Genomic DNA, 25,325 nt, shown 5'->3' on the forward strand with positions numbered 1-25,325 from the left:
TGATTCCAATACAAATGCTACCATCGTGTGGTGAGCTCCATACACTACAAGGCTTCACCAACACCAGGGTTGCCAGATTTGACTGTTTCCAGCCAAAAATTTAAGCCTCCTACCAAAATAAAAACCATTCCGAATCTCAACCTTTCTAGAAACTTATGTTGAAAAAATGTCTCAATTGAAATATAAGAGTAATCTTATTATAGGTGCGGTGATTCAACAGTTTATCAAATGTAAATGTTTTACACCTCCTTTATATTTGATGGAAATAACTAATATAGTAATACTTTCTCCGGAATAATTTCTAAAAACCTGCAAAATTTTGTGAAAGGCAACACAAATATATTTTCTGATTAGGCGGAAACCTACCCAACTTGGCAACACCGATCGCCACTAAACCAACCTACGTGGCTTGTAAAGCAACCCTTGAGATAAAAAGTCACCGCCTATTGGTTACTGCTCCATGAGAGCTCGTTTCTGATTGGTGTAGAAACCCAAACAGCCAGTTCGCTGTGCTCGTTAGCTTGTGCTAACGGTTTGTCAGTGCTACCAGTCTGATGATCAACAGGTTGGTGTTTGACTGAATATACTTCAATTAGCACTAATTACACACAAATTAAAGATGCTTACCTCTTCGCGTAGCTCTCATGTGCTGATCTTTGTAGCGTGGCGTAATTTGTTTCCAGCTCAGCTTTGATTGGAGAGTTGCTAATTAGCTCTAAGTTAGCAGGGTTAACTTTGTGTCATTAGTCTGGAGTTTCCTTTAAAACACACAGTTTGAAGGACACCCGTGTTGTGTCTTGGAGTTTCAGTTTCAAAGCTGCGGCTTCACTCCTGGATCCTCTTGTGTGTGTGTGTGTGTGTATAATCCAGTTTGAATGTGGCGGTTTGTATCGTTTGTGAGGTGACGACGTGGGAGGCGCAGCACGGAGCCAACTAACGTAAACGATGCTAACGGCGTCACTGAGGCTAACGGCGATGAATAATAAAACAGAATTTATGAATGGTTCACTCTTAACTAAATAAATTAATCTTCTTGTGACATAAATGATCAAAATGCCGCCATATTTAATTGATTTAACCTTTGTAGATCAAATAATATCGTAGTCTCCGTATGATTTTTCCGTTAGCATACCGTTCATACAGTCAGTTTCCATGGTAACAAGCCACAAGCTACACCACTCGCTACAAAACAGTCATATAAACATCTCAAAGCAGCGTCAATGGACAGAGACACCCCGTGTAGCATGTTTTATTAAGTTTTTCCATATTAAAGACACGCTAATAGTCTTCATCCAGCTTCACCAGGCTCTGAATAACCTTGTAGAGGACGACCTCTTGTCAGGTACAGTCAACTAAATGTGGAAGCTTAGTTAGCCGTTGTTAGCTTCGTTAGCTGTGTTTCAACCGTTAGACTTCACGTTGAAGTAATTTCCTGGATGCTAACTGGTGTTAAAATGACCCTACTAGATGCAATTGTTGCTTCGCTGTGTGTTCCCTGAGCTGTCTTTCTGTGATTAACTGTACAGGGATGTATTTGTGATGCAGAGACAGATACATGTATATTTGGAGCATCGCTGCAGGGTTGCCCGCACGCTTTTATAGGCTCCTAATCCGCTTTCAACCTGTTATTTATAGGGATGGAAGAGCTGCCTGCTGTGATCCTCCAGCACCAGACGACTGTCAGGTAGTGACGGTGCAAGAGCAATGCTGAGCTGTCCTATACAATGAAGAAGATATTCAGCTTTACTAAGAAGAAGAAGCACCCCTCCGGCACCCCTGACAACGGGAGTGTGCTGTCTGCTGGATATGAGCTGAAGGACAAGGACCTCGGGAAGGTTCATAAAGCTGCCTCAGTGGGTGACTTGGCAAAGTTGAAGCAGCTCGCAAAGAAGAATGACATCAATCAGCTCGACAAGGAGAACAGGTAGGTGGCATTGAGGCATTATCATCCTCTGATCACCTTTTTATCTTCATGTTTCATCAACTATTCCAAGGATACAATTTTGACACCTATAAATTGTCCCTGCATTTCAACCCTCATAGCACACAGTACCTTTTGTTTAAAGTGCGTGACACCCTAGTGTTTTTAACTACTTGAGTTTCAAAGAAGCATCAAGTTACCACATACAATTAGTTTGACTCAGGAGTAACTGACCAGTGGAAGTGGAGTGCATGAGACATTTGCACAACTGTGCAGCACGGGTAAAAGATAACTGCTGACCTGCCCTTCCCAAAGACTTAGAGAGTGATAAATGCCTGTATAATTTCTCCTCTGGATTATTGTAATTCTTTGCACACAGGCTTAAAGCAATTGTCTATTCAGCACCTGCAAGTTTTACCCTTAAATAATAAGATCTGTGATGGTTTTGCACTACCATACTTTCTGGATCTTCTGAGTATTCAAGTCAAACACTCAGGTCCACAACATTGATATCCTGACACATTATTGGTTTTAATATTTATTTACAATCTTAAGTTTTTTACGGAAGCGTATTGCATTCACTTGAAGGAAAAAAACAACTCGGGTTTTTCAGAGTAATTTACTCTTTGTTTTTTTTATTGTGGTAATGAATTTTGTTTTTCTGATTAATATTTTTTATTGGTTTGTTTTTTGTTATAATTATTTCTGTTTTATGAGTATTTTTTTTCTGTTTTCAGATTACTTTTTTCCTGTTTTTATGAGTAATTTTTTCTGTTTTCAGATTACTTTTTTCCTGTTTTTATGAGTAATTTTTTCCTGAAGTATCGAGATACTTAGAAATCCCGCGAGAACATCAACCTGCTGTTTTTCGTGGTAAATTTTTCCTCCTGTTTTTAGGAGTATTTTTTTTTCTTGAAGTATCGAGCTACTTCTAAATCCCGTGAGAACCTCCAACCTGCAGACGGCTCCCGTGACGACTTTCTATCGCCTTTCCAATGTAGAAGCAATGCATTTTTTTAATGCCACATCTTCGTCTATTCCTTAAGTATTACATTGAACAATAGGCTTATATGAAATATAAGGATAAAGTTGAAAACATAACAAGGGTATCATACCCTGTGTGTGGCTAATACCTTACCTTTATTGTCCTGGTACAGACAGGTAGAAAGTTAAGGATAAGGCATATATGTGCCGAACAGGATCTCTGATCTGTGCGGGACACAGGAGCCACCACACATCCACAGGAGTCATCTGCAGGTTGGAGGTTCTCACTGGATTTCGAAGAAGCTCGATACTTTAGAAAAAAATTACTCCTAAAAACAGGAGGAAAAAATTACCACAAAAAAACAGCAGGTTGAGGTTTCTCGTGGGATTTCTAAGTATCTCGATACTTCAGGAAAAAATCAACTCAGAAAAACAGAAAAAAAGTAACCTGAAAACAGAAAAAAAAATTACTCATAAAAACAGAAATAATTATAACAAAAAACAAACCAATAAAAAACACTATCAATCAGAAAAATAAAATTAATCACCACAAAAAATTACTCGTCAAAACAGAAATAACTATAACAGAAAACAAACCAAAAAAAAATATTAATGAGACAAACAAAATTGATTACCACAAAAAATTACTCATAAAAGCAGAAATAATTATAACAAAAAAACAAACCAATACAAAAATATTAATCAGAAAAACAAAATTAATTACCACAAAAATCAAACCAAAGAATAAATTACTCTGACAAACCTGAGTTTTTTTTTTTTTTCTTCAAGTGAAAGCAATATGCTTCTGTAGTTTTTAAAGGTAGGGTCTACACAAATTTTAACATTCAAACTGGGCTCCTCCTCCTCCTCCTCTTTGGATCAACACACTGATGCTCACTAGCAACCACCTGTAGCATCGCATTTCTACAAGGGACAGACTCGAGAGCCGTGCACCTGACTTGGCATGCTAGCACAAGCTAATTTGCTAATTTGATATTTGACTCAAACCTGGTTAGCAGGAAGCTAACTTGTGTCGCTCTTCGTCCTGTGCTGCTCTCCAAGTTCCCGAAAGCGAGTTAAAGTATATTCATCCTCGTTAAGAGAATGCTTTATTTGTTTGGCATGTCATTTCACTTTAGTTGTGTTTTTCTTCCTTCGTGCTACGTCTGCTGTCGTAGCCGCTCTGATTAGCATCTTCCACTTGCTATCATCACACAAAGTCACTTGCACACTGGGCGTGCTGTTATTGGCTAAGGTAACCACGCTTATCTCTGCCCAGAAACATCCCTGAAACGTCCTGACACAACCAAAACATCAACATCCAGGCAGAGGAGGAGGTTGAAGCAAACACAGACACTGACACAGACGCTGACACACATGTACAGAGGCCCAGAGGAGACGACTGAGCAGAATTATTCCTGTGAAAGTTGACTTTTAAGTTTTGGGAAAATCCATTAAGTATGCTGTATAAATGAAGCAGAGTTGATTTTTTAAGGTAGCTAAAGAAGCTAAAACTGCAGTTGAGTCATTTAAATCTTATATTCCTTTAGATTTATCATTTTCTGACTGCAGGTGTAATTTATGAAGTAAGAATATTGCCTCCTCATGAAAAACTGTCTTCTACTCCGACAGGACGGCGCTTCATATCGCCTGCGCCAGCGGCCACGTTGACGTGGTGCAGTTCCTTGTGGAAAGCAAAGCCAAGCTTAACCTATGTGACAATCAAAACAGATCCGCCTTGATGAAGGTAATCCTCTGTCACCAACACACAACAAAATAATTCTTTATTGATGAAATGATCACAGTTTGCGTTCACATTGATCCTCCATGGTTTCAGGCGGTGCAGGGCCAGCATGAGCGCTGTGTGAGCACGCTGCTGGAGAATCACGCTGAGCCTAACCTGGTGGATATCAACGGAAACACAGCCCTGCATCTGGCAGCAAATATACCGTCTATATCTACAGCTGTCCTGCTGCTGGAGCATGAAGCTGACATCAATGCACAAAATAAGGTGATTCTGTTTTTATCCTCACATTTCTAATGCAGCTTCACAGCTCTGGGTACAGACTTTTTGAAAGAACATGACTTTATATTGTTTTGGTTCTGGTTTCAAGGTTTAAGGTAGCTTTAAAAATGTGATTTGCCGTTGATGAGTCAGCCTTAATTTAACAGTAACGAACAGTCAGCACGAGAAAATGTGACAAAGTGACAGTGCTCAGAAATGAAAAGGTGACTCCAAGAAAGAAATGAGAAATAAACAATCAAAAGAAAGAAAAGAAAAGACATAAAATCAACAGTCAGTCAATAAAAATAAAGTTTAACATGTCAGTAATAAAAGCAAGATCAAGACAAATGAGAAAAGGAGATCAACAAGTGAATGATGAATTAAAGAGAACTTGTTTTATTACTTAAAAGTCCCTGTGAGGAGTTTTAAAGTGATCTTGAGAAAATTCTTCCTAAAACACGAGCTGAAGGCTGGAAAAAAAAAGCTAAAGGCTAAAACAGAAACAAAATGGCTAAAACACAAGCTAAAGGTTAAAACAAGAGCTAAAGACTAGAACACAAGCTAAAGGCTAAATCGCAAGCTAAAAGTTGAAACATAACTAAAGGTTAAAACATGAGCTAATGGCTGAAACATGAGCTACAGCCTTAATATGAGCATAAGCTAAGGGCTCAAACACAAGCTAAATGCTGAAACATGAGCTAAAGGCAAAAACACAAGCTTAAGGCTAAAACAATAGCACAAGCTAAAGGCTAAAACATGAGCTAAAGGCAAAAACACAAGCTTAAGGCTAAAAAATTAGCACAAGCTAAAGGCTAAAACATGAGCATGAGCTAAAGGCAAAACCCCAAACTTAAGGCTAAAGGCTAAAACATGTGCTATAGCTAAAGGCAAAAACACAAGCTAAATAGCTGAAACACAAGCTAAATGGTTGAAAAACAAGCTAAATGCTACAACACAAGCTAAAGGTTAAAACACGAGCTAAAGACTAGTTAAGGTTAGACAAGTTAAAGGCTGAATCACAAGCTAAAGGCTGAAACACAACTAAAGGTTAACACAAAAGCTTAAGGCTAAAACATGAGCATGAGATAAAGGTTACAACACGAGTTAAAGGTTAAAACATGAGCATGAGATTAAGGCTAAAACACAAGCTAAATGCTAAAACATTAGCTAACGGCAAAAACACAAGGGTAAGGCTTAAACATGAGCATGAGCTAAAGGCTAAAACATAAGCATGAGGTGAAGGCTAAAACATGAGCACGAGCTAAAGGCTAAAACATGAGCAAGAGGTTATGGCTCAAACATGAGCTAAAGGCTAAAACCTAAGCATGAGCTAAAGGCAATAACACAAGCTTAAGGCTAAAACATGAGCACGAGCCAAAGGCTAAAACATGAGCATAAGGTTAAGGCTGAAACATGAGCACGAGCTAAAGGCTAAAACATGAGCATAAGGTTAAGGCTGAAACATGAGCACGAGCTAAAGGCTAAAACATGAGCATAAGGTTAAGGCTGAAACATGAGCTAAAGGCTAAAACATGAACAAGATCTGAAGGCTAAAACATGAGCTAACAGCTAAGACACAGTCTGAATTTAATAAATTACTTCTCAAAGCTGGTTTAATGTGACCAGTGGTGCAGAGTTTTTTTTTGGCTTTAATGGGGGAGTAGGATTTCAGAGTGTTGAGGTTTTTTAAAACCAGGTGATTTCATTTTCAGGAGGGCTTCATCCCGCTGACTGTAGCAGTCCGTGAGGATCACCTTGAGATGGCTGAGTTCCTCCTGAAAGAGGGAGCAGAAGTGAACGCAGTCGACCGAGACCAAAGGTCAGTTTGTGTTTCATGATCTTTAAAAATCTGAATTTGTTATCTGAAGTTTGTCACGCAGCTTGTATGTCCGTTTCCTTCAGGTCCCTGCTGATGATTGCTGCTGGAAACGGACAAATCAATATGCTACGGCTGCTTCTGCGGTTTAACGCCGACATCACACTAAAAGATACCAAAGGATGGTCAGCTGACGACTACGCAGGGATGAACGGGCACCACCCGTAAGCTTTGCTCTTTATCTGTTCACCCACCTGATAAGTCCTGAAAAATGTAGTAATACAGGATTTTAAAGGACACAATGCCGCCTGCATGCTTCAGAAAATCAACAAGTCATGTATACCATGAAGTAGGACGTTTTTCTGGACTTTTTATGTGAATGTACCTCAGATTAAATCTAATAGGATTAATTTTACTAAAACAAGACGTCCTCACTTGCTTAGAGTCCAGTCTTTGCTGTGTGCTCCTGTCAGATTTGCACACCTGAAACTGCAGGGGAAGGTCAGGTAAGGTCATGATCTAAAGGTTAAGTCTTCTTACACTGCCTGTTTTTACCTCCTGGTAGCTGCTCCCTCCTGATCAACGAGCACAGCACCCACAGGAGCGACGGAGCCTCCCTGTCGTTTCAGGGTCCGACCAAAAAGAAGAAGAAAGCCGTACTGGGCAGCCCCTCTCAGGACTTCGAAGCAGGCTTTTCCCTGGGAGGACCAGCCATGGACAAAGACGGTAAGGGTTGGAGCTCATCAGAGGGAAAACAGAAAATATTTGTGTCTGTTCTTTATTGACTGTGACTGTTTTATTCACTCCTCATGCTTTTCCACTCGGCTGGATCTAGCACATGGAGGAGATGAAGCAGGGGGAGGTATTACTCTGTTTTGGTGTAAAAGTTGAGAGTGATGTCAAATTAGATCAAGTAAATTCAGTTGTTGGATCGTCTTTTATCCAAGATGAAATCAGTTTTATCTTTTAATGACTTCGAGGGAGCAATTCATGCTTTTATATCTTCACAGTTGGTCAGTAACGCTGTCTTATCAGGCCTGTCTTACACGCTTACAGTCAGTCCAAAATGCTGCTGCTATTTTTTTTTTTGCGGTTACACGAAAAAATGACCACATCAACCCAATCATGGCGTCCTCTTCATGTTAAACTCACTTTAAGATCCCTGTCGTCCCAAAAACCCTGAGGCGATGAAAACATCTGTGCAGTGGCTCCAAAGATGTGAAACTATCTGCCTCTGGAAATAAAAACATCCCCCGCCCTACAGACTTTGAAATTATGTCTCAAAACACATTTTTATTTTTTGGCTTTTAATTCAGTACAACGAAGGATAAAGGCCATGAAAAAATAAATAAAAAATAAATAAATAAAGTAATTTTACAAGGAAAAAATTCATTCATTCATCTAGTCTGAAAAACTTGAGATTGCAGACGTTTCATTTGAACTAGAGCTGCTCTTTTAGAGGAAAGCACGCCTGTAGCTCTCCGTCTAAGTCGCTGTGATTGCAGAGAGGTGTGGATTTGTAAAATTAATGTTCCATTCACGAGTTATTAAACTGGAAAAGATGAATCTGTAAATTCCTTTCCAACTTTACTGGAGTCAAAGCCGCAGGTCGTTACAGGCTGTGAAAAGGTAGCCACGAAATACCAGCCTAACATCGTCGTACACTGGAAAATACTGAAATCTTATCAAGTGTATTTGTCTTATTTTTGTTGAAAAAGTCTTTTTAGACTTAATCTGAGCCACATTCACTTGACCAATCCAGAAAAATGTCTCATTTCAAGTTATTTAAAGACTAAAATGTGGCCTGAATTGCTGTAACTAGTTAGATTGTTAAAAACTAGAGAAAAGTTTCTTGCGCTAAGACATTATTCTGGTTCCAAGCAAATTTTCAAGCAAATTTCTCTGTACCATTGGGAGATTGTTTTAACTTGTTAAAGACCTTTGTCTTTAAATAACTTGAATCAAGACTTTTTTCTGGACTGCTCAGGTGAATGTGGCTCATATCGAGTGTGATAAGACAATTTTTACTTGAAATAAGATAAAAACACTTGATAAGATCTCATTTTTTTGCAGTTAAAGTATTTTACTTCTAATAATGCTGATGTGTCAAAAGATGAAATAATTCCTAATTTGTAAAACCTTTACTAAAGTCTGACTTCATAAGAAGCTCAGGCGCTCTCCTGATTAGGGATGGGTACCTTTCTCGTGTGAAACAATAAGGTACCGTTGACTACTGGCAATTGGTACCAGTACTCAACGGTACAAATTTTTGGTACTTTTTTGTGTTTATTTGCAAAAAAAAATTCAATTTGTTTAATGATATATGTTATTTTGTTTTTAAATTTGACATATTAATTCTTTAATATATAACTTTGCAATGCTGTATTCATGTCCAGCATGGAAAATCTCCTACTCTTTAACTCCCTCACAGTCACAAGGATGCATTTAGGTACCTAAACATGGTACCTTTTGATTTTGTGAATTGGTACCTGGTACTTTAGACAGATTTTGGTGGGTACCTATAAAAGTACCTAACTCAGTACCCATCCCTACTCCTGAAAGCCTGTAGCGAAAAAGTTATTTCTGTGAGTTTATTCCTGTGAAATAACTTATGATCTATTTTTCTTTTAACTTTTTTTTTCATGGTCCTACTCCTCCGTTGTAACTCAGCATGAGAGTTGTGTGATCTCTGTTCTTTTATTCTCTTGACCCCTGTGTTTTCATGGCTCTGATTTGTTTTGATGTGTTTTTTTTATTTCATTCAGTTTTTTTAATGTTCTGCAGCGCTTTGGTAAACTTGATTGTTTGTAAAATGTGCCGTATAAATAAAGTGGATTAGATTTTTGAGTCCATCTGACTCCATTTCCATCTGACGTTTTTTTTTCTTTTTTGCAGATTTTGAGGATAACTCTCAGTCTGAGTCTCTGAGCCAGTGAGCACACGTTTCTCCTCAAACATCATCGTCTCACTTTAAAAACCCACAGTCATTCAGCTAAACCACATTTCTTCTTCTTCTTCTTCTTCTTCTTCTTCTTCTTCTTCTTCTTCTTCTTCTTCTTCTTCTTCTTCTTCTTCTTCTTCTTCTTCTGACAGAGTTTCTAAAAGTGCTGGGGATGGATGGCTTTCATCAGAAGATGAGGATGATGAGTCCGCTTTGATTGAAAAGGTTCGTGGAGCGTTTTCCCAGCGTGTGATTGTCCCGTCGTGTCGTTCTGGTCCTGATGGGATCTGCTCTCTTTCAGAAACCACAGAAGGTGAACCTCAGGAAGCTGATGGCGTCAGAGCGGGTAGACGGTACAGAAACTCCTCCAACTTTTTTCATCTCTTTCACAGTTTGTGTGTTTTGTGTTAGTAACCTTTTGTCCCTGCCCGCCTTTAGCGTCTGCGCTGCCTGACAGATCCCTGAGCGGCTCCGAATCAGAGCCTGAGAATAGAGTCCAGAGAATCCTCCCGCAGACCTTACCTCCAGGCAGAGCTCCACAGCACCCAGTAGACCCCTCTCCTGTCCCCTTCCTGTCCAAAGCCCCCCAGATGAGCTCCACCCCCCTGCAGAGCTGTAGACAGGTAAAGCATCTCACCTGCTCGTCTAAGTCTCCTCCTTCTTTCCCTCTTTTCAACCCTTTAACGAGCAGAGCAGCCGTCAGGGAGCGCCAGAAGATCTGACCCCGACTCAGAGGAAGAGGAGGAGGAAGAAGATGAGGAAGAAGATTATGATGATGAAGAAGAGGAGGAAGAAGAAGAAGAAGAAGAGGAAGAGGAAGAAGAAGAAGAAGAAGAGGAGGAGGAGGACGAAAGTGAAGAAGAGGATGAAGAAGAAGAGGAAGAAGAAGACAACGATGACTCTGTTGAGGCAGACTCCACTGAGTCTGAAGCAAAACCCTCCGTTAGCGACGCCCTCAAGATCATCGACCCGGACGCAGGCGAGGACGTTCAGGATTCAGAAAAAGACGCCGACGCTCCAGCTGAAACAAACAGCTACGCCATACCAGCCACTCTGAACGTCACAGAGGACTGCGTCGTGTCCGCCATCAGGGTGGAGTCCAAACTCTCCGACGAAGATGACAGCCTCGGGAAAGAGAACACGCAGCCGCTCGTCCATGACGTGAATCCTGATTCAACAGATCGCTCCGTTAAAGAGGAAGAGCCAGAGGGAGAGGACGCCAAAGACGACGACGACGACTCCTGGATCGATGAAGACAACAGCGGGGAAACCGTGTGGAACGACACAGAGGACGAGGAGGATCACAAAGGGCGCAACACCGTCCTCGCCAAGCGGATGGAACCGCCGCCTGCAGACGAGGAAGAAAACACAGAAGGCTCCGTGAAGGAAGTCGAAGACGGGAAACGAAGATCCTCGTGGGGCTCGTCTTTGGAGGAGAGCGACGGGGAAGAAGAAAAACAGCGAGATCAGACGTCAGATTTACCGCAGACGCCACCTCACCGTGATGAAGATGGCATAAACAACTCCTGGGATTCTTCGTCACCCAAATGTGTCTCACCTCAGACGGTGGCGGATAAACCTCCGCCGCCCTCGGGGTTAACGCCAACACACACTCCTCGGTCCAGAAGCAGACTCAGTGTGACGCCGAGGGAAGAGTCAGACTGGGACTCTGCGTCAGAAAACACCCAACAGCCTCCAGACGCTGAAACGAAGACGCAGACAGAGTCAGAGGAGGAGCAGGGCCCTGACAGGGACAACCCGTCCCCCGCCGCGGCGCCAGAGCCAAAGGATGAGGAAACCACCGGAAAACAAACACCAGACGACGAGGAACTGGAACCAGCCAGAGAGACGCCACACGGAGAAGAACAAGAAGACTCAGAGAGTGAGAAAGACGATGACGATAACTGGGATGATGACGATAAGGGCAGCCAATCAGAAAAGCAGGAAGTGGAGATTGTCTCTGAAACACATCTCACCACCCACTCCAGTTCACCGTCTCCAAAGTTCAGAGAAACCAGTGGACCAGGTCCTGCAGAGGACCAGGAGAAGGATCCTCAGACTGTTCCTGACACAGACGGTGACATCAACAGGAAAACGCCGCAGGACGCAAACAAAGACGACGAAATCAGCGAGGACTCCGACAGCATGGACGCCAAGCTGCAGTACGATTTCGCCACCGCGACCGTGCAGAAGTCTGAGGACGAACACGGCGCCCACCTCATCGCTTACGTTCCTCTGGAGAGTAAAACCCAGGAGGAGGTGGAAGAGTCACATGACGGCCTCAGCAAAGACCCGTTAATGGAGGTCTCAGTCCCTCCCTCTAAAGATGGCGACGCTGCTGGTCAGGCGCCTGATTCTGACAGGAGCGCACTGTCAGATGAAGATAATGATGATGATGATGATGGTGTTGGCTCAGCTGATGTAGGGATTGTTGAAGAGCAGGTCGACCAGGTAAAAAACGAGTCAGATTCTTTGACCTTGGACGTTGTTTATGTTACGCGTCATTTTGACCCATACCATGTCAATCCACTCCCAACAGTCAATAAACGGGTAAAACCAAAAACAAATGTTTTTTAGATTACACTGCAAATAATGGAATTCTATCAAGTGTTTTTGTCTTATTTTCAGCAGAATGTATTTTTTTACTTAATATGTCCCACATTCACCTGACCAGTCCAGAAAAATGTCTTATTCAAGATACTAAGACAAAATGAGGGCTGAAAATTTACAAGTTTAAAGTTAAATTTTGAGCTAACTCCTTTTGTTCCATTGCTGATTTTTTTTTATTTGTTACAAGCATTTCAGACCTCAGTTTTTACTGCAGACATTTTTCTAGACTGATCAGTTAAATGTGGCTAAAACTGAGTATAAAAAGACATTTTTTACTTAAAATAATACAAAAACGCTTGATAAGATTTTAGGGTTTTTTTTGCAGTGTACAATACATTTTTAATCCTAACACTTTATTTAATTGGAATTTAAATTTTTTTCCCTTTTTTAGAAAAAATTGTTTTTTTCACTAAGCTCAATCTATTTTCTCTGAGCTACAGTGTTCTCCACATGATAGATACACTGCAAAAAACTGAAATCTTATTGAGTGTTTGAGGGTTTGTCATTCAAAAACCGCTTGAGAAACAACAAATTCCTGCATAAATTTTGTAAAGCAGGGTCCACTCTGTCATCTGAGTGAATTTCAAGCCGATACCATTTATGGCCGGGGAGTAGATAACTTTTGTTTCTGGCCCAAAATTTGGCCAGATTTATTTTGAAAGGCAAATTGCCGGCTTCCTGTTTCAGATAGGTCAGGGGTGTCTGTATATAATTTGTGCGGCTCTATGACACAAGCATTTTGACGTTAGTGTGATCCCTCTGTGACATTCCCACTGCCATTGAGGGCTGTTTAAGTGTGCCTAGGTGGCGCTATAGAGCACATTTTGGTAAGATGGGGTCAATTTTTGTATCATATTAGGTGTGCGGACAGAATAATAAGAAAGAAACAGAGCAAAGTGTCCTCTCCCTCTGGCAAGGACCCTAACAACTGGGCAAGGAAACTTCATTTTGGAACTTACCCGTATTAAAATGTCTGAGAAAACAGAAAAAAGTCAAACTGACCCTTAACGTAATACGAGGGTTAAGTTGTGTAACCTGGCCAACTCTTCCTCCACCTGTCATCGTCTCTCATGAGTCCTCAGAGTACGGCCCAGGAGCAGAAACAAGGTTTAAAGTACGAGATCATAAGGATGATGCCGTGATTTTGTTTGTGTTCAGCAGAAAGAAGAGTCCACTGATGATGAGGATGAGAATGAAGAGGAGGAGGAGGAGGAGGAAGACGAAGGTGAAACATCCGATAGAAACGATCAACCTGAGAGGAGCGGAGAGTCACCTGAAGCTACGTTACCCGTACCAGAGACGAACGGCTCTCAGATTAAGAAAAGAGGTAAAGCATCGCTCTCTCTGCACACCTGAGCGTTCACATCGTGCCGCTGAAACGGCGAGTTTAACAAGATAACAAGATCTGAGACTCATCCGGATAAGCGCCGTGTGGTGGCACGAGGCCGCTCAGAGGTGTTCGATGTAAGACGGATCAAAGGATCAGTTCCTGGTTTCGTTGTGTGAGGATGTTTTCTGCCAACAGGAAAATCAAACAAACCACATCAGAGACACAAAATTAACAGAGTTTGGTCAGTTTGTTCGTGTTCGTGATAGTGCCACCTCAAAGTAAGCAGGAAGAAAAGACTCCAACTCAAGGCAAAGAATCGCCCATAAGACTATTATATTTTAAAGTATAATTTTTACTTTATATGATGGAAAAAATGAAAGGCAGGAAGTAAAATCTTATCAGTATCATCCTCTGAACGTAATCTCTGCAGCTCCCTCTGCTTCTTTCACGTTAATAAATCTCCTCCTGTTTGAACAGATTTCCTCTCGGAGCTCGGTCTGGAGAAGGAGGACGAAGAGCCCAACTCCTGGGACTCTGAGGTACATTAGAGACCTACAGTAGAATCTGCTTTGGGCTTAGATGATGGTGGCAGAAGTCCTGACGGGTGTTTGTGTTTCAGTCCCGCTCTGAAAGTCCTCAAAAGCTTCACGAAGAGAAAGGAAGCGCACACTCTCTGGATCCAGAGGAGACGTCTGCTGTCAGAGAAGAAAGTAAAGACGGTGGGTTGGTTTTCTTTTTAGCCCAAAGGTTTCAAATCATTCCACGCACCATTTCATGCTGCAGGATATTCACACAAGATCATTTTCAACAACTTTCCTTTGTAGACCTGTTTTATACTCCCTCTTTCTTAAGAGGGGACTTTAGGACTGCAGAGCTAGATCCCCCGAGGAGTGTAGGCAGGCTGAGAGGCAGCCAGGAGAAGGGTATGGATGTCCTGATTTACAGAGATTGGCCCTCATTTATCAATCCTGCACAGGAATTGTCACAGATTTGGGTGTAGAAACAAGCTTACAGCAACGTTTACATGTGATTCATGAAGCGTGTGCTCCAGATCCAATCACAGTGTACGCATTTCATTCATTTCTTTCTTCTTCCTCTTTGAGCCATAATTTGACCCCTAAACATGCTCTAAAACTCACTAAAATCAGCGCACAACTCACATTCAGCCAAAAATTCAATGTTATACAAAAATTGACCCCAGCGTACCAATGTTTGCTCTCTAGTGCCACCTAGGCACACTAAAACAGCTCTCATGGGCAATAGGAATGTCATAGAGAGATAAAACCGACATCAAAATGTTTGTCTCATTGACACACACAAATTCAAATACCCCAGACCTTTCCTATAAAGGAAGCTGGCAATTTGCCTTTCAAATAAAATCTGGCCAGAAACAAAAGTTATCTCCTCCTAGGCCATAAATGGTATTGGCTTGAAATTCTCTGAGATGACAGAGTGGACCCTGCTATACAAAACCTCTGTATGAATTTGTTGTTTCTCAAACAGTGTTTGAGTGACGATCCCTCAAAGTCGGTGAACAAGAAGCACTTTAAGCCCCCCCCCTCCCAATTAGAATGAATGGGAGAGGAGGATCCAGCTCCACACAAGCTGCATCATTAAGCCTCTACACAAAAAAGTTAAAGTGATACAGCTCTAGAAATTACATGGATGGATTCCTGACAAAATTTGCTTCAAGAACATCTGATTTCAGAGAGATTTGGTCAAAATTGTGGAAGCTATGAGATGTTTCAAAACTTCAGTCAGTCTCTCTCCTGTGAGGGCAGCAGTTGGTGATGATGTCACTCACTGGTTGAGAGTTCCGTGCAGCTGGTCATGTGACTCACTGAAGGCGGGAAAATGGAATGTGTTTCACACACACATTATATAGGGATGAAACCTTGACAGTGGAGGTGAAAGCAACTATCTAAATATTTCTCTCTGAACCTCTGTTAGCCTGTCTGAGAATGCTCAACCCTCCGCCCACGTTCAGGTTGATAAATACCGATCTGTGTGTGGGTATTAGCGAACACCCATTTTATATACATACATACGCAGGTTTGATAACTGAGGGCCGCTCAGAGCAGCATGTTAACTTTAATCTAACTGAATGGATCATCACCATAAAGACTGCATGGAGCACAAACTGCCTGCTGCTGCTCAGGCTCAGCTGTCCTGGTTCCTGCAGGTTTGGGCTCAGCATGTGTCGGGATTCCTGCACATCGTCTGCATCCTTTGGCTCCATAACAACGAGCTCGTCAGCATGGCAGCGCATCGTACAAAGTCACATCCAGCTTGATCTAAAAATACTTGTTTCTGAATCATCACAAACATATTTTGTCTCTTGCAGCTGCTGTGGAGGAGGAGGAAGCTGTGCACAAAGAGGTAAACTCGTAAATTTAAACTTAAAGTAAAAGATTCAGTCCTCACATATGTGTGAATAAAATCAGAAACGTTTCCCTTTCTATCAGACGGAGAAAACAAAATGGGAACCTCTGAGCGTCCTGAGCAAACTTCAGAGTGATAAAGAGCAAACGACAGGTAAACTGAGACACCTGGCTCCTCAAATTTAACAGCAATAAGAAGAAAAACTGTTTGAACTTTTATTTAACTTTGTGTTTCTTTAAAGACCTGATGGAGGAGCTCGGGCTGGGGGACGTGGATGATTTGGAAGGTACGATCCTTCTTGCACTTAGAGATTTAAACCCTGACGTCAGTCTTGTTTACATTCTCAGGAGCTAAAGTTTTGTTTTGTGCTGCTAATGAAAGTTTTCTACATGCACACTGACTTTGAAACCTTTTGCATTTCTATCATCTGCATTTTGAAGCTCACAGAGCAGGTCAGTGAACGGTGACGCTGGTTAGCTGAGGGCAGCCCGTAGCTGTAGTTTCTCCGTAGCTCAAACAGCTCCTGTGATGAATTAGCTCATAGCTTCATAGACGGACGCAGCAGCGTATTATCTTATCGATCTAAACAGCTCATCTCGCTGACACAGACGCGTCAGACTGGGACTCTGCCAGCACCACCAGTAAGAGAACCCTGCCCGGACGCAGAATGGCCTCCCCGGGCCTCGAGGAGTTCCCAGAATGCTCGGTGAAAGAGGAGGATGAAGACGAGGCTCCAGCAGCTCTCCTGACCCCCAGCAGGACAGAGCCGGACACACCGCCTCAACCTGTGCCTCATCCCCAGCCCAGAGCCAGGAGGATGGTGCTGCAGAAACCGGAGAGTGAAGACGGTAAGACGGTGACGTCTCTTTGTTTTATTAACACACCTGTACAGTTACACCTGAGCCCTCTGTCACAGCGCGTTTCTTTTTCTTTCCATAACTCAGAGTCAGATTGGGAACAGGACAATGAGGCGTCTTCTCCGGTCGACAATCAGCTGCAGACGGTAGCTGAGCTTCAGCCCACAGTTACACCAGGTAGGGCTCACGTTCTCCAAGAAGTCTGCAGACGTTTCTGTGCTCTCGACCAGTGTTTCCCAAAGTGGGGTCCCAGGATCAGTTCTCAAATGATCGTGACATGTTCGATTCTTTCATATGTTTTGGGGTGCCAATTGTTTTTAAATTGCGGTTCTTCAAGTTTTTCCCATTTTTGTGATTACTAGTTTGCTTTATTAACAACCAAACAACATGAAAAACTTGAATGACAATGATTATGATGATGTCTATAAACTAGATCTGGAACCATATTTTCCCCCAAAAATGCTCTTCACATATGAATCATTTTTTAGGTTTTATTCAGGGCATCTGACATCTCAACTTTATCATACTTTTGAAACCACAGCTCATTGTTTTTCAGATGCTCTTTTGGGCTTTCAGTCTTTAAATGAACGGGCTTTCTGCTCCACATGCGCAGGAACGCGCTATCGCGTGTTTGCCCCTCAGCTTGTCAAAATAGTCTAGCATCCAGACTCGGGCAATTCGTGCAGCGTTTGGTGTGGCCGCACCATTAGAATACAGAATCTCTAGAATGGAATGATGCTTTCATGTCTGGCAGTTTGTTTGTTGTAAAGTTACCATGGTAACGGAACCCTACAGCTGCAGGTTACTTCCTGGAGGGGCGGGGTAAACCCAAGCTCATTTGCATTTTCTGTTCCAGAGGATGAAACAGCTCTGAAATAGAGGGATTTTCATCAGGCCTGGATTAATGATCATACTGTTTTTTGGGGGGAAAAAATGCCACATACATAAGTGTAATATTTCTTTAAGTAAAAGGCAAAAAAAATAGAAGACGAAATAATATTACTGCAGTTAATTTTTATTTAAAATTTTGAATAAATGTTTAAATGTTTAGATTTACATGTAAATGAGCAAAACAAAGCTTCAGAAGTTTTTGAGTTTTCCTCAAAGTTTACAAAACAAATCACTTGGAAAGTATAAATGCAGCCTGATTGTATTGTTCCACAATGCTACGAACTAACATTGAGCTTATCATTGAGATAAGAGGGGGTGTTTGGAAAAATGTCTAACCTGAAAGGGATCTGTGGTCTTAAGAAGTCTGAGAACCCCTGCTGTCCTTTCCCTCCCCAGCCTCCCCTGAGCTCTCTGCGGCCGTCACTGACAGAAGGAGCGATAAAGAGTCTGACGAGCAACCTGAGAAGGTAAGAAACCCCCAGAGTCCTGCTTTCATCCTGATATTCTGGTTCCCTTATGATATTTAGTTCTCCATCATGACAGCAGGCTGCGAGCTGCACTGGTGGAAGGAAAACTTGAGCATTAAAATCTTTAGAAAGAGGTTTTTAAACGGATCCCCTGATCTGCAGCAGGGTCAGATCTGTTTGGTGTCAGAGTGAAACATTTTCCTCAAACACTGGAAGTGCAGCTCGCTGTTTTATTCATTCACTTTAAGATGGAAATGTTGAGCATTTGTCTCTTAATCAAAGTCCCAAATTGTCTTTTTTGCATTGTCTTGTCTGTCTTGTCGTCCATTCATGCCATCGTAGGAGAAAGAGTCAGTAGATTCATGTGGGTTAGATCTAGACCGCCCATCGGGCCTCGTGGGCCCTGATGGCCGTAGGGATCAGAGCGGTCCTGAAGCCAGCGAGGACGTCCCGTGGGAGAAACGTTACGAGAAGCTCTGGGTGGAAGTGGAGAAAAGAGAAGTGAAATCCACCTTTAAGAACGTCGCTCACGAGCTGAAGGAGAAGTTTGGAGAGCTGCTGAAATCCAGATCAGAGGACGACACTGAAGACAGAGAGAGAACAGCTGATTCCTCTTCAAGTGACGAAGACGACGGAGAAGTCATCGTGCGCCCGACAGCCAGAGCGAGGAGCACCGTCCTCCTCACCATCCCCGAGCAGAGGGAGTCCGGTCTGGAGGACTCTGTGACCCCCAGCGAGAGCAGCGTGTGTCAGGATGACGCTCAGGAGGGTTTCAGGTCTCCTTCACCGCAGAGAGAAAACACCAGCACAGCTTCTCCTGCTGCTCACAACGGAGAAATATCTCTGATTGAAAAACCACACCTGGAGCATATCTGTGATGAAGGCCGTGCTCATCATAAAGACGCCAACACCAGTCTCAGGGAGGAGTCAGAGGAGCGCAGACGCTCGGCGTGGATCCCTGGAGTGTCTGATGAAGAGCTGGAGGACGACGTAGAGAGATTTAAACTGGAGGTAGGGATGCTGAAGGATGTTTTCCTGGATTTGGAGAAAGGAAAGGCCCAGCTCCAGAAAGAGGTAGAGGATGGCCGCTCCTCAAACAGTCTCTCAGACCGCCTCGCTTTCTCTTTCCTTCGTCCATGTCCTGAGTTTCACCTCTCCTCATCGTGTGTCTGAAGGGCCCAAACTGACCCGTCATCACCTCATGTCTGTGTCTATGGTTTGAGTAGAGGAAGCTGCTCGTGCATGTTCCTGTGTGTTTTTAACAAACTGTGAAGACACTTAAAGTCCAGCCTTGGCGTTGATTTGTCGTGATGAAAGTTGTTCCTGTGGTGTACGAGTCGTGACGTGTCGTTGCTGATGCATGAAGTTTGCTCGTTTCTTTGTGTTGACTTGTGTTTCGGGTGTTGTGGTGTGACGTGTGTGTATAAAAAGCCTTCTTTGTCCTTCAAAGAAGTGCTGTGGTGTTGATTTTTCAGTTATTGCTGTGTGTTTTCTAAGAACTGAACTTTACAGGAGGAAAGTTTTATATTGGGGCCAGCCTTTTGAGGTTTTGAAGGTCTGTTCACTAAAACTGGAATCTGAGCAAGTGTTTCTTATTCCTTGTAGACTTACAAGAAATACTAGACTTGGTCTAACAATGGGCCATAATTAACAGCAGGTTAAAGTCTCTATGATAACTCCACGCCATCTGACGAAGTTTAGTAGAGAGAAGAGAGATCTGTGTTTTTCTCTGCTGAAAACGATTTCTGTGATTAATGTTGTAGTGATGGTGGACACTGGAGCCTAACTGTCAGACAGAAAAAGGACAGAAGAGACAAAGAAAGAGAAACGGGAGAGAGATGGAGCACAAGCTAAAGGCTAAAAAGACAGGCCAAAGGCTCAAACATGAGCTAACGGCTAAAAAATACAGACTAAAGGCTAAAATGTGAGCTAAAGGCTAAAATGTGAGCTAAAGGCTAAAACATTAGCCAATGGCTAAAACTCAGAGCCAAAGGCCAAAATGCTAACTAAAAGCCAAAGACAGGCTTAAAGTTAAAACAGGTGCTAAAGGCTAAAAAATGAGCTAAAAGCTGAAAATTACAGACTAAAGGTTAAAACATGAACCAACAGCTAAAACTCAGAGCCAAAGGCCAAAACACCAGCTAAAGGCTTAATTTTTGGGCTTAAGGTTAAAACAGGAGCCAAAGGCTAAAAACACAAGATAAACGCTAAAACATAATGTAAAGGCTAAAAAAAACAGACAAAGGCCTGAAAACAAGCAAAATCAAAACATGAGCTGAAAGCTAAAAAAAAAAAAAAACAGGCAAAAGGCTAAGACAGGAGCTAAAAGCTAAAACAAGAGCTGAAGGCTAACAAGCATAAGCTAAAGGCCTAAAAACCCAGACTTAAGGCTAAAGGCTTAACTTTTGGCTAAGGGCTAAAAACACAAAGTAAAGGCCAAACATGTGCTAACAGCTAAGAATTACTGACTAAAGGCTAAAACATGAGTCAATGGCTAAAACTCGGAGCCAAAGGCCAAAACCTCAACTGAAGGCTAAAATATGGGCTTGAAGTTAAAACAGGTGCCAAAGGCTAAAAACACAGGCTTAAGGCTGAAACATGAGCTAAAGGCTAAAAAACAGGCGAAAGGCCCAATCAGGAGCTAGCAGCTAAAACAAGAGCTAAAGACTTAAAACAAGAGCTAAAAGCCAAACACAAGCTAAAGGCTAAAACCCAGGTTAACCTGTTAATGTTGGCTCCAACCCACAGTCAGCAGTTATTCTGCAGTGGTCTGTTCAAACTTGAGAGTCTATCAATAAAATGAAGAGCCAGGTTACGTTAGCTCTGCTTGGTGAGGTTGGAGTTGGTAGATGAGCTCTGGTAGGACAGAACCAGGATTCACTAACGTTACACGTTACAGACACGTCTCAGAGCACCGGGCTGTGAGTAGAGAGAAAACCGGCTGCTAAACTACGCTACAAACTGATAAAGTTAACTTGTTGTCACTTTTTGCAGTTTAAAGAAAGAAACAGTGTACATTTTGCTCTATAACCATAGAGAACAAGAAATGTTTTTAGAGTAAGAACTTAAAGTTTAGCTGATCTAGCTCACCATTCAAACCATCAGAGCTTATTTTGGATCCACATCATTATTTAAGCGTTTATCCCTTTTTTAGAAACGACTCCACAACGAGCACTGGTGCATCCTTCTCATTAAGTTAAAAATACCACGTCACAAAGAGTAACCACACTCAGGTGTTAGGTCTCCACAGGGAGGGGAGACTCTAAATTATGCATGAAGACGTCGACAAGTCTCTGCTCCATCACGCATCTTAAAAGGCTGGCCCCAAACTCTGTCAGGTGAAAATGATGCCTCAGATGCTTGTTTCACATTTCTAACCCTTTTTTCTTTCAGGCTGTCAAAGAGACCACAGAGACCGCCATGGAGGTGGAGCAGAAATCCACTTCGTCCTGGGACTCAGGAGGAGCAGCCCTGGAAGAGTCGAGGACTGAGAAACCTGAGAGCAGGTTGGGATCCCTGTCGAGTCCGGTCGGAGCTTTACCTCCAGAGCAGCAGCCTGAGACTATCAAGAGGTTTGTGCAGTTTTATAAACGCAGAGCTGAGGCAGGAAACTTTGAAAATGTTTTGGTTTTTGTCTGTATGAGTTCCCTGAATCAGAGACACACTCACCTCAGAGAGATCAGCCTCCATGTCTCAGAGATTTCAGATGACGGGGTCAGAAACTCCTCCAGGGCTCCAACATGTATTGCTCTCCATAGCTCCAACAGGGCGCCGCTGCAGCTCCGTCTCCAGCAGACCGTCAGTAGCATCAGACAGGAAGGGGAGGCTGTAGAGGAGACCGTACAGCTGGAGCTGGTCAGGGGGGCCCGGCACTGCAGAGCCCCTCGGACCAGAGCCCCTCAGACCAAAGCCCATGTTAACGGGGACCCTCCCTCAGTGTTTGATGATAGCACTTTAAGTGAAGTGTCGGACGATGAAGAAAGGTATATATGCAGTATGCCGCTTCCTCTTCCCTCTCTGTCGCTAACGTCACTAACCAAAGGTGTGTTCAGACTGAAGCAGAGATACAAACAGCACTGTAGAAGAAAAGATCTCAAGATTTATACCAATGAAACATAAAATTAAGTTCTTCAAGTGAGGAGCTTGACGAGAAAATGTGGCAGAGGCCGTGCAGTAACTCCGACGGTTAGAATTCACTACAGAAACTGGAATTCAATCAAGTGTTTTTGTCTTATTCTAGTAAAAATGTGTTTATAAGACTTAATGGAAGAATCTTTTCATTACTTGTTAGTAAACACAACATTTAAACTAGGCTCCTCCTCCTTGGCTCAGGGCCAGCAGCAGCACACACCCACAGCCTCTGACTGTGACTACGTAAACACACCCACTAGCCCAGCAACCACCTGTAGCTTCGTGTTTCTACATGGGAGAGACTCGAGAGCCGTGCACCTGACTTAACATGTCAGCACAAGCAAACCACAGGTATTTGACAAATACCTGGTCAGCAGACAGCTAACTCACATTGCTCTCCAAGTTCCTGAAAGGGAGTGAAAGTTGAGCCAAACTTCACCCTCGTTTAGGAAAAACTTTACCTGTTTGGAGTTTTTTTTCTTCCTTCGTGCTGCGTCCGCTATCATAGCTGCTCTGATTGGCTTCTTCCACTCGCTAATCAACACGCAAAGTCACTTCACGCTGTGATTGGCTGATGTAACCATGTTTACTCTCGGCCCAGAAACATCCCAAAACACCAACATGCAGGCAGAGGAGGGGGTCGAGGCAGACACTGACACTGACACACATATATAGAGGCCCAGAGGAGACGATTTAGCAGGATTTTTTAGAAAAATTCTGCAGACTGTACCGTTAATATGAGCCATATTCATCTGGAAAGTTTTAAAATTTTGTGTGTTTATAAATCATTACGCTCAAATCCAGAGGTTCCCAAACTTTTCAGCCAAGAGCCTCCAAAAATGGTATTGCATGTTTTGGCCTTTAGCTCTTGTTTTTAGCCTTTATCTTTTAGCTCCTGTTTTGGCCTTTAGCTTTTATTTTAGCTTTTAGCTCCTGTTTTAGCTCCTGTTTTAGCCTTTAGCACCTGTTTTCCCATGTAGCACATATTTTAGCCTTTGGCTCGTGTTTTGGCTTTTAGCTCTGCGTTTTAGTCTGTTTTTAGCTAGCGAGGAGCCCACTCTAGAGAAGTCTAACCTCATGTTCACCTCGATTTAGAGACACCCCAGCCAGAGCCAATCACAGCCACAGTGCAGAGAGCCCCCCGCTGAGTAAATAAGACTCTTTACAAACAATCCAGGCCTCATTTTAGAGTTCTAACATTTTGAAATCAGTCATTGTTTTTGATCCGTCAGTAGTGAATAGTGTGCTGAGTTAGGTAGTCTGTAGTTCTGAGTACAATCCATGTAAAATCAAATGGTTTCATGTTTAGGTACCTAAACTAGGGATGGGTACCTTTCACATTTGAAACAATACGGTTCCAATGCCTGGTACCTGGCAATTGGTACCAGTACTCAACAGTACCAATTTACAGTACTTTTTGTGTTTATGTGGTAAAATATATCAATGATTTTAATAATAAAACATAAAAATGTTTCAACTTGACATATTTATTCTTCAGTATATAAACTTATGATGCTGTGTTCATGTCCAGCATGGAAAATCTCCTACTCTTCCACTCCCTCACAGTCACAAGGATGCATTTAAGCCGCGTTTCCACCGAGCAGTCCGGGTCGGTTCGTCTCGGTACGGTGCGCTTTTAGCGGCGTTTCCACAGACTCATCCCAGGACGGATCCCTAAAAACCGAGACGAGCCGTCCCACTTTTTTGGGACCCTTTCGTATGGGTGCCAGACTGAACCGGTCCGCTCTCGGGAGGTGGAGCAACACACTGCAGACGGTTGATTGGTCAAAAGAATCGTCACTTACCCCGACAGCGGCTGCATTTCTCCTGGCGGCTCACAGACTTCTCTGAAACGAAGCTTGATTGCACTTTGTAACAGAGAGTTACATGAAAATCACAGAGAGGACAAAATGCTGCATGTCTTCCATCCGTGCTCTTTGTTTACTGTGTCGCGTTTTCTTTTTTGTTGGATTTAATTGCGGGGTAAGCTGCTACAGCGTCGCGCTATTGTTTACCAGCTGCGGCTTCCGGCATGCGGCTTACACGCTGCCCACCACGAGAGGACACAGTTTGCTGTGGAAACGCAAACGGGATGAGACTTAACTGTCCCAAACCATCCCAAACCGTACTGAACCGACCCGGACTGCTTGGTGGAAACGCAGCTTTAGATACCTTAACATGGTACCTTTTGGTTTTACGTGAATCGGTACCCAGTACTTTCGACAGAATTTGTTTCAGAATTCAGGACCCATCTCTAACCTGAACACATCATTGTGACTGTAGGCGAGTAGGAGATTTTCCATGCTGGACATAAACACAACATCACAAGTTTATATATTGAAGAATAAATATGTTAAATTGAAAAACTTTGAGGTTTTATTATCAAAAAAATAATATTTCTTGCTATATAAACACAATAAAGAACTGAAAATTGGTCCCATTGTATCGTTTAAAATGTGAAAACATCCATCCCTAATCGTCAGGTGAATGTGGCTCATGTTTAGTCCAAATAGGCAATTTATTATAAAAATAAGACTTGAACACTTGATTTGATTTCAGTTTTGGGAGTGTAGAGACCTCCAAAGTTTTCCAAAAAATTAAACTTTCTTTCCCATGAAGGTTAATTATTATGCGGCTTTATATTTTTACTTGAAATAAAACAAAAAACACTTCCAGTTTTCCTGCAACCTGAGTGCTAAAATCAGCTTGACTGAATCACCATGAGCGTTGTCTCTCCGTTCAGTCTGAACAGACCTCTCCTGTCTGGGTGGTGGGAATGATTAGGATGTGTTTTCCTTTCCCTGACTAACCACTGATACCCCCAAACTACAACCATATACTGCATTATACCGTCACACCTCAGCTCAGTGTTAACGACTGAAGATCCCTGCTCATGCTCTCCCTCTGTTCCTGGACTCAGGTTGTCGCCTGGAGGGAAACAGAAGAACCAGGTAAACCCTGATCTCTGATGAAAGTTTGAAGTTCAGGAC

At 42.5% G+C, this 25,325-nt stretch overlaps 1 protein-coding gene across 9 annotated transcripts in view; it reads left to right on the forward strand.

The window, feature by feature from the left end:
- Nucleotides 1-482: 482 nt before the first annotated feature.
- The window catches only part of ankrd26 (ankyrin repeat domain containing 26), a 43,870-nt gene continuing 19,027 nt past the window's right edge, over nucleotides 483-25,325 (forward strand). For 3 of the 9 annotated variants that reach the window (XM_074677287.1, XM_074677291.1, XM_074677294.1), the window contains exons 1-25: nucleotides 995-1,342; nucleotides 1,636-1,924; nucleotides 4,538-4,652; nucleotides 4,743-4,916; nucleotides 6,623-6,729; nucleotides 6,813-6,950; nucleotides 7,292-7,452; nucleotides 7,562-7,588; nucleotides 9,622-9,658; nucleotides 9,820-9,892; nucleotides 9,969-10,020; nucleotides 10,106-10,290; nucleotides 13,436-13,604; nucleotides 14,085-14,146; nucleotides 14,227-14,326; nucleotides 15,952-15,986; nucleotides 16,073-16,142; nucleotides 16,231-16,275; nucleotides 16,598-16,837; nucleotides 16,934-17,023; nucleotides 18,134-18,204; nucleotides 18,547-19,278; nucleotides 21,598-21,776; nucleotides 21,963-22,187; nucleotides 25,256-25,286. In XM_074677287.1, coding sequence (XP_074533388.1) covers nucleotides 1,725-1,924; nucleotides 4,538-4,652; nucleotides 4,743-4,916; nucleotides 6,623-6,729; nucleotides 6,813-6,950; nucleotides 7,292-7,452; nucleotides 7,562-7,588; nucleotides 9,622-9,658; nucleotides 9,820-9,892; nucleotides 9,969-10,020; nucleotides 10,106-10,290; nucleotides 13,436-13,604; nucleotides 14,085-14,146; nucleotides 14,227-14,326; nucleotides 15,952-15,986; nucleotides 16,073-16,142; nucleotides 16,231-16,275; nucleotides 16,598-16,837; nucleotides 16,934-17,023; nucleotides 18,134-18,204; nucleotides 18,547-19,278; nucleotides 21,598-21,776; nucleotides 21,963-22,187; nucleotides 25,256-25,286 — 3,318 coding nt within the window. In that variant the 5' untranslated portion in view covers nucleotides 995-1,342; nucleotides 1,636-1,724. Of the gene's footprint in view, nucleotides 566-994; nucleotides 1,343-1,635; nucleotides 1,925-4,537; nucleotides 4,653-4,742; nucleotides 4,917-6,622; nucleotides 6,730-6,812; nucleotides 6,951-7,291; nucleotides 7,453-7,561; nucleotides 7,589-9,621; nucleotides 9,659-9,819; nucleotides 9,893-9,968; nucleotides 10,021-10,105; nucleotides 10,291-13,435; nucleotides 13,605-14,084; nucleotides 14,147-14,226; nucleotides 14,327-15,951; nucleotides 15,987-16,072; nucleotides 16,143-16,230; nucleotides 16,276-16,597; nucleotides 16,838-16,933; nucleotides 17,024-18,133; nucleotides 18,205-18,546; nucleotides 19,279-21,597; nucleotides 21,777-21,962; nucleotides 22,188-25,255; nucleotides 25,287-25,325 lie in introns of those variants that run through there. The other 6 variants (XM_074677288.1, XM_074677293.1, XM_074677290.1 and 3 more) reach the window with 6 other exon arrangements.

Source organism: Halichoeres trimaculatus, unplaced genomic scaffold, assembly GCF_033239565.1.
Source record: "Halichoeres trimaculatus isolate MK-OKI-2021-1 unplaced genomic scaffold, fHalTri1.1 fHalTri1_scaffold_10, whole genome shotgun sequence".
NCBI lineage: Eukaryota > Metazoa > Chordata > Actinopteri > Labriformes > Labridae > Halichoeres > Halichoeres trimaculatus.